This window comes from Myotis brandtii, unplaced genomic scaffold (assembly GCF_000412655.1).
Source record: "Myotis brandtii unplaced genomic scaffold, ASM41265v1 scaffold191, whole genome shotgun sequence".
Classification (NCBI taxonomy): domain Eukaryota; kingdom Metazoa; phylum Chordata; class Mammalia; order Chiroptera; family Vespertilionidae; genus Myotis; species Myotis brandtii.
This window is the reverse complement of record NW_005357115.1, coordinates 2306073-2318605: the sequence shown is the minus strand read 5'-3', so window position 1 is coordinate 2318605 and position 12533 is coordinate 2306073. Positions and strand designations below refer to the sequence as shown.

General features: G+C 41.6%; 1 protein-coding gene across 11 annotated transcripts in view; it reads left to right on the top strand.

Annotated features, from left to right (window-relative positions):
- Nucleotides 1–12533, top strand: part of SLC8A1 (solute carrier family 8 (sodium/calcium exchanger), member 1) — a 355239-nt gene that overhangs the window by 34741 nt on the left and 307965 nt on the right. For 4 of the 11 annotated variants that reach the window (XM_005864748.2, XM_005864750.2, XM_005864747.2 and 1 more), the window contains exon 1: nucleotides 11426–11527. The exons of 4 other annotated variants lie outside the window; for them this stretch is intronic. In XM_005864748.2, coding sequence (XP_005864810.1) covers nucleotides 11501–11527 — 27 coding nt within the window. In that variant the 5' untranslated portion in view covers nucleotides 11426–11500. Of the gene's footprint in view, nucleotides 1–11425; nucleotides 11528–12206; nucleotides 12363–12533 lie in introns of those variants that run through there. 3 more of the 11 variants (XM_014538443.1, XM_014538440.1, XM_014538442.1) reach the window with 2 other exon arrangements.

The following is a 12533-nucleotide window of genomic DNA, read 5'->3' as shown; positions in this document are numbered from 1 at the left end:
TTATATTTATGTTGCACAGTCTCTGGTCACATGTAGAAAAGTCTTTAATCCCATCTTGTTATAACAATTACTTGTGAAGATTACAAAGGCGATAGCCATAACATTTAATATCATGAATATAATAGATAAAGATTGTGAACATCCTCGTGAATTCAAGTGTCACACAAAAAACCACCATGGGTTTTTCTTTGGGAAAATGTGGAAATTAATCAGAATTTAATTAATGTGAACAGCATTATGAAGGGAATAACAAGGACAGAAATTATTTATGTGACTGTCAAATGCAAAGAGACATTATATGACCTTTAATTAAGGAAGAAATTGTCTCTAAAAGGAGCAAGAGGTAACACATCATTATTCTATAGGGAAAAAAAGCAAAAGAAGACAAAGTCAGCAGCTACAAATGTTCTTAATCGAGGGGAGAAAGGTAATTCAGAGAAGTGAGTGACACAGTGTGGACTCTTGGCCTCCTTCCATCCATTCCTGGAACACCCGCTTCAGAAGCAACCCTGATCATCACACTGCTGACCTGTGATTAGGAGGGCAATCTACTGTGTGATCTATAGGGCGATGCTCTGTACCATCACCCTGAGTTGTTTCTTTATTAGAGATTGGGTTTGCATCAATCTGCTATCACACGATCAGCTCTGTGCACAAAGAGACATTTCCCAAAGGGGCAGCTTGTGGTTAACAGTGGAGTCTTCGGACAGCTAAACAATTGAAACTGAACAACCCTCCTGAGGGTCAGATACCCTACAAGTCATGATAAACACTGTGTTCCAAACAGCTCCGGGGATCCAGTCCACTCCTTTCAAAGGATTCAATTAACTGCTCCCCTGGTGTGCACCATGTGGGACATCACTCTCAAATTAATTCACCTTTTAAAACACATATCCAGCTTCTTTCTTTCTCTGCATATTTTGTTTTTAGATCACCAGTTCCTATAAGATATATGATTAACTACCCTCAATATCTAGACCCAATTATATTTAATGCTCTTGGGCCACTTATAAATGACTTGATGATGTCAAGTAATCATAAATAGTGTTTTCAGGTATATCATACATGGAATAAAGAAATTAAGCATCATCTATTACTAATAATCACACGCAGGAGACCCTGACAAGGCACAACTGTGATAAGTAAAATCACATCTAGAAAACATGACTTAATTTGTTTGCAATTTTTCAGTTGTTAAATCTCTCCCTATATACCAAACTTGGAATTCTGGTGAACCATGTGTGAGCAAGGAAAGCAGGAAGAGTGAAAAAGCAAGGCTAAACTTTTCCATAGGAAAACTAAGGCAAGTCCTCAGAATGAAACCGATAAGTTATCTTGATCTTAAAAAAGCCCAAAAGACCAGGCCTTGCAGTTCTGTGTGGCTCTGCCTGCCCTGTAGCCCTGGCTAACACCCTTTCCTCTCACTTTCTGTGCTTTACACCCTCTGACTTTGTTTTCATTTCTTTAACTGCTCCTTCTCACCCCAGGGCCTTTGCACCTGAAGTTTCTTCTGTCCATGACTAAACTAAGCTCACTCACCTCTCCTCCTAGCTAGTTCCCAGCCAACGTTTTGAGTTTTACAGATTCTCCTAAAAAAGATCAACTCCCTCTTTTAGAAAATTATGCAATGTGGTTAGTATCACTTTTCCTCCCCAAGATGAAAGCCCCATTTGTTCACGTGTTCACTGATGATTCCTTTAAGGCCTACCTTCATAGTCACTCAAAAATACTCAATAAATGAGTGAATGAATGAATGATTTTTATCTATGTTTATATTGCTATCAGGTAACTACCCAAAATCAAGTCCACTTCCACAAAATTCAAGCTATCTGCTCTAATCATGAGATGCTATCTCACAGATAAAAGGAAAGAAGCTTCCACACTTGTCAGCAAATTCATCAGACATTTTTTTAACAGTAGCATGTACATAAAAATAAAATTTTATGTATTTAAATAACTTTATTTAAACCATTTAATTTCAATAAATTAATGAAATGTATTAAATTGGTTTAAATAAAATAAATAACAATTTCACTTTCAAACAAAGGCCTAATCATCTAAAAATCTAGCATATGCTAGATTTAAAAATATATCTCAACGTCAAGTGATGTTAATGTTAAATTAACAGTAGGTTTCTCCTAATAACGAACACACAGTTTATAGTTTGTATCAGATTAAGGGCGTGTCACAGGAGATGTCAGAAAGACATGTAAAAAATCAAGCCAATTGATTTTATCCTTCTATCTGTTATCCAGCAAATAAAATTGCTTTGAGTAAAATGTTGTTCTGAATATATATATACATATATATATATATGATCAAAAGACAAGAAGATTTGATAAAATGTTACAATTATATTCAGATCTCCTTCGCTGATTCTAATTATTTCTGAAATAATATTAAAAGCAGCTGCAGTTAGGGGAAGCAAGAGGCACTTGAGAAAGCCCATACTTCATCGAACTTGGCTCCATTTGCCTTTTGCACACAATGGATTTAAATGTCTGGCAATTTACTAGTGGAGTGGTGGGGTGGGTGTAGGTGGAAAGAATCTTTCACAAGCTCTCTAGGTATAAGCCAGCTCTATGTTGTCAAAAAAACAATCAGAAATTCTCAGCTTCCTATAACCTATTTCAAAGGCAGCTTCGGTCCTAGCCGGTGTAGCTAAATGGTCCCAGGTTGCATTTCCTGTCATGGGCTTGTACCTGGGTTGCAGGTTTGGTCCTGCCCCTGAGGGGAGGCAACCAATGGATGTCTCTCTCTCACATAAATATACCTCTGGCCCTCTCTCCTCTCTCTCTCTCTCTCTCTCTCTCTCTCTCTCCCTCTCTCTCTCCTTCCCTCCTTCCCTCCTTCTCTCCCTCCCTTCCACTCTCTCTAAAAATCAATGGCAAAAGTATCTTCATGTGAGAATTAACAACAATAGGCAGCTGCACATCCAGGGGACAGGCAATGGGAGAAGTCTATCAAAGGTGCAAAGAATAAGTGGGTGCTCTGTCTGTAGAGAATTTAAACACAATAATAAAACCAACCAAGGGTCATCTACTCTTTGTTGTCACCATGTGCCATCTAACTGATGAAATTTTCTCCCTGCCTGCTGGAGCAGACTACCCCCGCCCACTTTAGTCTGCCACTCTTAAAGGAAAAATTTTACCCTGGAATACTAAGATCCTTATAGAAAGCATATGTGTTCCAATTGAAACCATCCAGAATGATTCCCCTGAAAATGAAAACTCAGTATGTTTTAAAATACTGGCCTAAGGGGGTTGGGGGGAGGGGGGATAATGTCATTCAGCCAAGAATGGAGCGAAAGAGAAAAATAAGTATATTCTTCCCTTTCTTCTCTGGTCATTGCTTAGAGTGCTCTTATTTGGGTCTTCTGTGAGATCATTGTAATCATCTTCTCAATGGTCTCTTCTTCATCCCTGACTATGCGCACTTTAACATATTTCATACACTTTTCAAATTGCACCTTCTTCATAAAGCAGATATCTGGCTGTAGCATTCATGTGCTCAAAAATCTTCAATCTAATTCTAGCTATGAGTCTTAATTCTAAGAGGTCATAGATGGTGTCTAATTCGTTTTTTAATCACAAGAGAACTTAGCTCATGGCTCTGAGCAGAATAGTCACTCATTATTTGCTGCCTGATTTTAAAATTCAGCCAGTAAACCTGCTTCAAAATTTCCTTTGAATGATTGCCCTATAATGAAGCATGTTCCATTAATTTGCATCATTTATTCAACATATTTATTGATCACCTATTATGAATTAGGTAGGCACTTTGATGTGTTGAATAATTTTCCATACAAATTTGCCTTTCCTTGAGCAATTTCTACATTCCAAGTTTTTTTTGTTTGTTTGTTTGTCTGTTTTGGCCAAAACAACAAGAAGAACATACATTTATTTTAAGATCCCTAAGATACAAAATTTAGGATTTTGTATCTTTTAGGCTTCACATTTATCAGTGTTAATTTCAAGAGACAAATGAATGGGTCATAATCTATTTAGCCTAGGAACCTCTAAGTAGAACTGAAACCAAATATTTAAGATCTGCCAAATAAAAACCATTAATCTATATATATAAAAGCCTAAGCGACCCTTCTGACCGAACAACCGGAACAACCAGAACGACCAGTCAACCAGTCGCTATGGTGCGCACTGACCACCAGGTGACAGACGGTCAATGCAGGAGCTTCCCCCTGGTGGTCAGTGCACTCCCACAGCCAACCTCCTGCGGCCGGCCAGTGGCATTGGTGTTCAGCATCTGTTCCTTCCACTCCTGGCCCAGCAACCATCGCCTCCTCTCCAGACCCCACCGGGGTCTTCAGGCCCCGGGCTGGGATGGGGAACCGGGGGTGGGTGGCGGCAGACACAACCCCATTCCCAGGGGGGCTGAGGGCCAGCTCCCTCCTCAGGGCTGGCAGCCAACCTCCCACGCCCTGTCCTTCCCCCTGGCCAGCAGGCCCTGATTGGCCTGGCCCTGATCAGTCTTGATCGCCGGCCAAGCCTAGGGACCCCACCCGTGCACGAATTTGTGTACTGTGCCTCTAGTGTTAAATAAAATTAGGGGGGAAAAGAGGTCAGCTATTATTTCCATACGTTATTTGCAAATTTGCAAATGGTGATTTTCCCATAATTAAATATTTAGCCATAGTTAAGAATTATGTGTGTCGATGAGTGTGTGAGCTTGCATAAGAGTTTGTGTATATGAGTGTGTGTGTGTGTGTGTGTGTGTGTGTGTGCATAGTATGTGTGTTATGTAATCTCAGATAAGAATGTAAGAAGAAGGAAAAGGAAGTGTGACAAACTCATGGAAAAAAGGACTGGAACTATCATTAAGTTACACATCTGTGATTTCTCTCCCCAGGCACCAGGGCTGTTGACTTTTTGGCACAAGGTTCATCCATGAGAGACCACTGATGTAGTTTCCCCATCTAGTTGCTTTAATAAGATGCTGTTCTTTCAGTAAAACCAAAGGGGGCACTCAGAATTCTCACAGCAGCTCTGCCTTAGAATAAATACAACCATTTTATGTGCAACCTCTGGAGCTGTCTGCCTTTTTGGAGCAACTCTGGGATTTATGACATATGAAATGCTTCTGAATGCGGGGGTGGAAGCCCTGTGGCCAGCTCTCTGCAGCTGACCCTGATGGAGGCCAATGGCTTTGAGGTGCGAATTCCTAAAGGAACCTCATCTCAGGGCAGAAACAAATGATCAAACAACACTGTGCTCTATCATTTCATCTATTTGAGACTCTCAAAAGAGGGATTGTCACTGAGAAATCCTGACTTCATTCAGGTCCCTGCAAACTGACCATGTAAACTAGTCCTTGCGCCTGAAGTCTCTATCATTTTTCCTTGCTTCATGTCTTCCATAGCAGTATCTGCATCTGACATCCTATATTGTGCTAATGTGTTTATTTTGTTCACCGCCTCTTGTTTTTCTAATGGAATGCAAGTCCTAGGTGGGTATGAATTTTTACTGATGTTTTCATTGTTGTATCTCCAGGGTCTCATACAGTGCCTGGCCCAGAGTAAGTCCTCATAAATATTTGTTGACTGGATACATGAAGGAATGAAACAAATGAGTAATATGACTATTCTCAACTGAGTTTTTTGTATCTGCTCTACCCAGCTTCTTGTCTTGAATAAGAGTTGCTTGACCACTGACTTTGAACATAGCAGGAAGTTCACAAGTTTCTTGAAAAATAATAAGTGAAAATTACAAGTATAATACCCATAAAATATACACCTAAAGAACCCTTCTTAACAGGAAATAAGAGATTCTCTGACATGCTTACAAACTGTGCCAAACAGGAGCTTATAAGTAATTCCTGAGATAACCAACAAAGGGTCAGCTTACAGGCACAAGCCTGAGGCTCGGTCAGATTGCCATCTCCGTGTGGTCTGGCCTCCTGCAATGTCACAGACAATCTGTCATTGCAGAGCAGGTGGCCAGGCAGAACTTTGGATGTGGACACGGTGACAATGCCAGTTGCTAACCAGGGCCGTCACTGTGCTATAAGGAGATGATTGCTATTAAGTTGCAATTTGCACTGGACAAGGGCCAAAGAGTCTCCCCACACAGGCCAGTCCCCATACAGGGGATATTATGTGCTTGATGAATTCAGCTACCATGCACCAAAAATTGCTCGAGGTGCTGAGTATTGAGTGTTCAACAAGACAGACAGGCCGTGCAGTCCTGAACTTCACTTTCCTGATCCCATCTTCCATGCTGCTTATATATCTTTGTCAGGTCAGTTACAATACCCACTTGTGCCTCATGGAGACTCAAAAAGACCCTCAAACATTTTTAAGTTCTCTTAAATTTCCAAGAAAAGTCCCCACTTTTATATTTAGGTAAAAATCAACATTCAAAGGAGCAGCAGAATAGAAACAGCGTTGAGGCAGATATAAAGAGTTTTGTTTTGTTTTTTTCACTTGTCTTTACTACTAATTAGCAATTTGCTCTTAGGCCAGTGGTTCTCAGCTCTGGCTGAACCTTAGTACCACCTAGGGAACTTAGAAAAAATACCAGGTGCCCTCACTCCACTCCAGGTCTACGGGAACAGAATCTCAAAGAGTTGGCCTGGGCTTCAGTATTATTTTAAAACAACACTACTGATACTTCTATATAGCCAGGACTGGGCAAATCTCTGTACTTTCTTTCTTAGTCTTTAAAATGAGAGTAATCACAGCTCACCCAACTAGTTCATGAGGATTTCTTATATATGACTTAGGCTGCAAGTGGCTAATAATTTTAATATCTACATAAACAATGTGTTTATTCTGGTCTACACTCAAAAGTTGTAAAGCTTATCCAAAGATGGCTAAGCTTTTGTGGGTGTGACAGGACAGTATGTTAAAAGGAAAGGAAAAAAAAATGTCGTTTCTGAGCTTCTCTGCTCATGATCGCTAAGGACTCTTTAGGTCACACTAGATAAGATTCTGAATTTTTAAAGAGACAAGAGCAGATAGTATTGTTATTTCCAGGCATTTCCAGAGGTAGCAGAGTCAACATCATTAAAACCGTGGATTGGGACACCTTCAGTTCAGTATATTTCCCCCTTAGGTATTTTTCTTTTTTCTTTTTTTTTAAAATATATTTTATTGATTTTTTACAGAGAGGAAGGGAGAGAGATAGAGAGTTAGAAACATCGATGTGAGAGAAACATCGATCAGCCGCCTCCTGCACATCTCCTACTGGGGATGTGCCCACAACCCAGGTACATGCCCTTGACCAGAATCGAACCTGGGACCTTTCAGTCCGAAGGCCGACACTCTATCCACTGAGCCAAACAGGTTTCGGCAGGTATTTTTCTTATGACTATTTTCAAGGGCTACTGTCTGGGCACTGCGGTAACCACTAAAACATTGGCAGTTCTCAGAAGATTCTAATCAGTGCCCAGCAAGTGGAGATGTAGAGGAAGCTATACATCATAGACAATGCCTTATAAAAGAGATTTATTGAAAAAGCTGAAGTGCCATCTCTCGGGGACATTGCTTCAGAACTGGACTGCAAGGAACAACTGCCTGGTACAGAGCACCCCAGGGCTTCATCTTGAGTCCCTATTGATGGAGAGTCATTGAATCAATATTGAGGGAAGTCTGTGCAGACTCAAGTGAAGACGTTTATGTTCTAATAAGATCCCCGGTAAGTAACATTCATGTGACAACCAAAATCTTCATCGCAGTGAACTTTGTTTAAAATGGCTCTAATGCAGTGGTTCTCAACATTCTGGCCCTTTAAATACAGTTCCTCATGTTGTGAACCAACAATAAAATTATTTTCTTTGCTACTTCATAACTGTAATGTTGCTACTGTTATGAATCGTAATGTAAATATTTGATACGCAGGATAGTATTAGGTGACCCCTGTGCAAGGGTCGTTCGACCGCCAAAGGGGTCGAGACCCACAGGTTGATAACCACTGCTCTATTGGAACTTACACCCTCAGATTATAATAGAGTTGGGACCAAGATGATAACCAGACATAAAGGAAAATAAATATTGTGATGCAGCCAGAATGTTGTGCCCCCTTTATCAGTCATATAACCATACTCTGTACTTAACAAAATCAGAACTTGTACAAGTAGCTTCTTTTATTGAAGACAGGAAATACTTTCATGCTGTAGGGGCATCAATTTCCCTAGATTATTTGTTGTACAGAATTCTATATAACAAAAATGATAGCATAATTATTATCAGTAACGAGATGGTCTGAATATGTGGAACCTAATTATGTAGAAACTTTTAAAAAGACTTTATAACATTTTATGGAGCTTTATTAATAGTTACATAAACAACATAATTTATTAAATAATTACTATAATCAGGAACTATGTCAAGTACATTACATACATTTTACCCGCCCCACCCCCCCCCCTTTAGCTCCCTGAAGGAAAATTTTACCATGTAGGTTTTCCTAACAGAAATTGTGACTGAGAGAGGTTAAGAAACTTCCCCAAGGTCACACAGCTAAAAGTGATATTCTGACTCCAGATATTCTGACGCCAAAGCCGTAACTCTTAACTAGTCTCTGTTATTTTCTGACCCCCTAGCCACTCTAGACAATGATTCTGCTATTGAGTTACTCATTGGCAATCTTACAATTGGGTACAGTTGTGGGATACAGGCCAGCTATGTCCTTAATATAATAAGGGGTAAAAATGAGAAATGCAAGTGTTAGGATTTTGTACAAGCCCAACCCTTGACTATAATTGCTCGGATGCAGAAGTGCAGGCACCTGCTATTCAAAGACTGTGACAAATTCATAGGAAGCGGGTGACCTCCCAGCCATGGAGCACAGGGGAGAATGGGTGATAACTGTTCGTCTACGAGTAAGGCTGCTCCCACCCAATAGCAGGGCCTGCTTCCTGGATGGGGTTCCACTGTGGTGCTCAGCTGTTCAAAACAAAACACAGAAGAAAAAGTTGAATTGCAGGAATAAGACCCCAGAGAAGGAACAGTAGCACTTAGAAGTAAACCAATAATCTTGTCACCCCTGAAGCAAAAACCCCTGGGTCCCACCAGTAGCAAAACAAAACAAAACAAAAACAAAAAACAAACAAAAAAACAAACCCGAAGGACAAATAGGGCCAGGGCCTACCTGAGGTCCCTAGATGTGGGGAAATGGTTAACGCCACGATCTACTAGCTGGCCAGGCGGAGGACATTATAATTCTTTTCTGTTATGTACAAATCAGTATCAGACTCAGACCATGAATGAGCAGAGATCTGAATGGTGACACCTGGCAAAATAGTCAATGAGGTCAGGAAGGACTAGTTCTATATTAACACACTTAAAAAACACCAAGCATTAAAAAACAAAAAACAGTGATGGTACCTCTGACCTAAGTAATTCAAACTAAATTAAAAGGAATTACATTATAACAAAATAAAATTTCCCTGTGATGAAAAATTAGTGTTTTAGCAAAATATTAAACTTTTTAAAAAAAATTTGGTACCCCTGATCATATGTCTAATTTTTCCATAGACTGGATAAAAAGTTAGGCCTAATTCACAAGTTTTATACTTTGGTCTAAAAATGAGTTAATTAAATCTCCTGAAGATGTTCAGGAAAAATGGTTCTGAAAACCTATACCATCTTTAGAATATATCAAGTCTTAGTAGAGTCCCCGAATGGTCCTGGCATACTGCTGGGATACATAACTGTGGAAACCTATACTCTGCATCTCAAGTCCAAAGGAAAGAATGGCAATTCATATTCAAGGACACAATTAAGAAATACTATTGCCAGTGGAATGTTAATCACCACCTTTCTACATACAACATTTCTTCTTTCCAAAGTCACAGCCGGCAGTAGCCTCAAAATTTCCTTCACTAGAACCTCGTGCCAGTGATGTAGCCTTTGATAATTCTTGCAATAAAAATCCAGTCATGCTTGACATTTAGGAGGGAGCAAAAGGTTTGATTTGCCTCAGGGCCCTGGAACCCTTAGAGAGATGCCTTTAATGAGAAATGAAAGGCAAAATAAAAATTAGGGGCTCAAATATTGAGCCAAATCAAAATGGGTCCCAAATCACTAGGCACTGGGTGGCCTTTAAAGGTTCTAGATAAAGAGAGGACCATTTAATGAAAGTGTCCCCCCCCCCCCCCCCCGCCCAATAATCCAAGTTGACCTACTATCAGTCTTGGCTGGAAAAGAGGAGGAATAAAAAGACTCAAGATGTAGCCTTCATGCTTTCTTGGCTACTGACAAGATGGACTTTGGAATAAAGTCCTTGGACCACTGGAATAAAGACGTTAAGAACAGGGTTCTCTTTATCCCACATCACAAGCGTGCTTATAGTTTCAAGAAAACCTGAGCTTTCACTAAGTGGTCCATAATAGCAATCATAGACCACACCGTTTGCACAGAATCTATTCCAGTGAGATGTACTCCACTCACATATTCATTTAGCTCTTCTTCTCAGCTCCTTCAGTTAGCTTGGTCCCATTTCCTCTGGGTGGAGTCTTTAGTTATATGCTTTCTCTCTGTCATCTAGAAATCAGCCACTTGACTCTCCAAGCCCCATTTGTTGAGTGTGAGCCAAATGTCTGCCTTTTCACGTTCCCTTCAAGTCAGGACCCTAAGTAATTTTGGGCTGATGCTCTAATTTTTGGCTGTGACCTGTGTCATCCCACGTGTGACTCTGTTCACACCCACCGGTCAGTGCAGTCTAACAAAAAGTGTGTGCGCAGAGTGGCTTCCAAGAAAATGTCACTCACAGCGAGGAAAGGAATTGTTCTTAGAGAGGAATGACTCCTGGGAATATACAAGACAAGAAGAGGCCTCCAGTTTCCACCACCAAGCCCAGTGTCCAGAACCACTGGAATTCAGGAATCCCTTGCTGCTAATGAAAGTGAGGGCCTCCTTCAGGCAGCATCACCATCACTAGTAAGTGATGCAAAAGTGCAGATCCCAGGCCTGCTCCAGATCTGCTGCAGAAGAAATGACATTCCCTGTGTTATTCACACACACATTCTTGTTTGAGGAATATTGGCCTAGAACAGTGACTTTCAACCTAGGTTACATGGGAATCAACCAGGGCCCTAGCCGGTTTGGCTCAGTGGATAGAGCCTTGGCCTGCGGACTGAAGGGTCCAGGTTTGATTCCAGTCAAGGGCACATGCCCGGGTTGAGGCCTGGATCCCCAGTGAGGGGCATGCAGGAGGCAGCTGATCAATGATTGTTTCTCATCATTGATGTTTCTATCTCTCCCTCTTCCTTCCTCTCTAAACTCAATAAAAATATAAAAACAAAAACAAACATAGGAATCAACCAGGGAACACAAAATAACAAAAATTAGGTACTGATGCCTGGGTCCCACCCCCAGAGATTCCAGGGTAATGGGTCTGGGGTGTGGCTTAAGCACTGGGATGTTTAAAAGCTCCCCAGGATTGAGAGCCACTGGGATAGAGGCAGAGGAGGTCTACTTCCCTTAGGCCCTCTTTGCCTCATAGTCAAACAGTGGGGTTCCTGGTCAGAATCTCTTTTTCCTATGGGCTGGCTGCCCCAGATCTGCACCGTAAGTATGGGGGAGAATTCTGCTAAGGAACTGAACTTTCTGCCTAGTGCTCTGCAGCTCTCTCCTTCTCTCACCTTCCCCAACCTCCTCACTTCCATACACACACCTTGACAAATCACACCAGCAGCGAATACCTACTGGTGCTTTAAAAATACAAACTTGGAGTCCTGCTTGAGAGCTACAGCATCAGACTCTCAAGATGGGACGCTCTAATCTGCATTTTGAACCTGCTTCCCAGGTGTCTGACGTGCAGCCAGGTTTGTGAACTCCACAGTAGGTCTAGCCTTCCATCCTGCCAAGTCATTAAGGATTTGTAAGGATGAATGAGCTGTCAAGAGAGCCAGGGCCTGGTGCAGCGCTCCTTTATTAATTATGGGGAAGTGATGTATTGGCAATGATAATGCTTCTCTTGGAAAGGGCAGTGAATGGTTCGTCGATTTCTGCATCAGACCTTTCCCAACTCAACCTTAATGCTCAGCTGTTACTCCTCTCCCTAGTTGAAAAGCTCCGTGGCTTTCACATTAAACAGCCTCTTGATCATTATTCCCAGGTGAGCTGCAATCTTTGAGGGAAATACCAGCACGGAGGATCTTTCCGAGTTCTTGGCTGGGGAATACCTCTCTCCCAACCCCCACAGCCTTATCTGCTTGCGTCAGCAGCTACTACCCAGCGTGTTACTCTGCAAGTCTGATATGCGGGAAAACACGGAGTGAGGATTTAAGAGAAAAATCAATGAGATACTGTATCCCCAGATCCCTTTGCTAAAAGAAAGCTTCCTTTAGCAGAGGGATAGGAAGTGAAGGAAGAACGATATATCTGATCCACAATTGCAGAGGTGAGAAATGGGTAGGCGAGTTGGGGTTGGGGCTCCGTCTGTGGGCGAGGCGAGAAAGGTGGAAAAGAAAAGTTGCTGCGCGGGTCCGTGCGGGAGACCACGGGCTGGGTGCGGAGAGAGCGCTAGCGCGCGCCCGGAACGCACTGCGGGGCCAGGGGCCGGGCGGAAAGC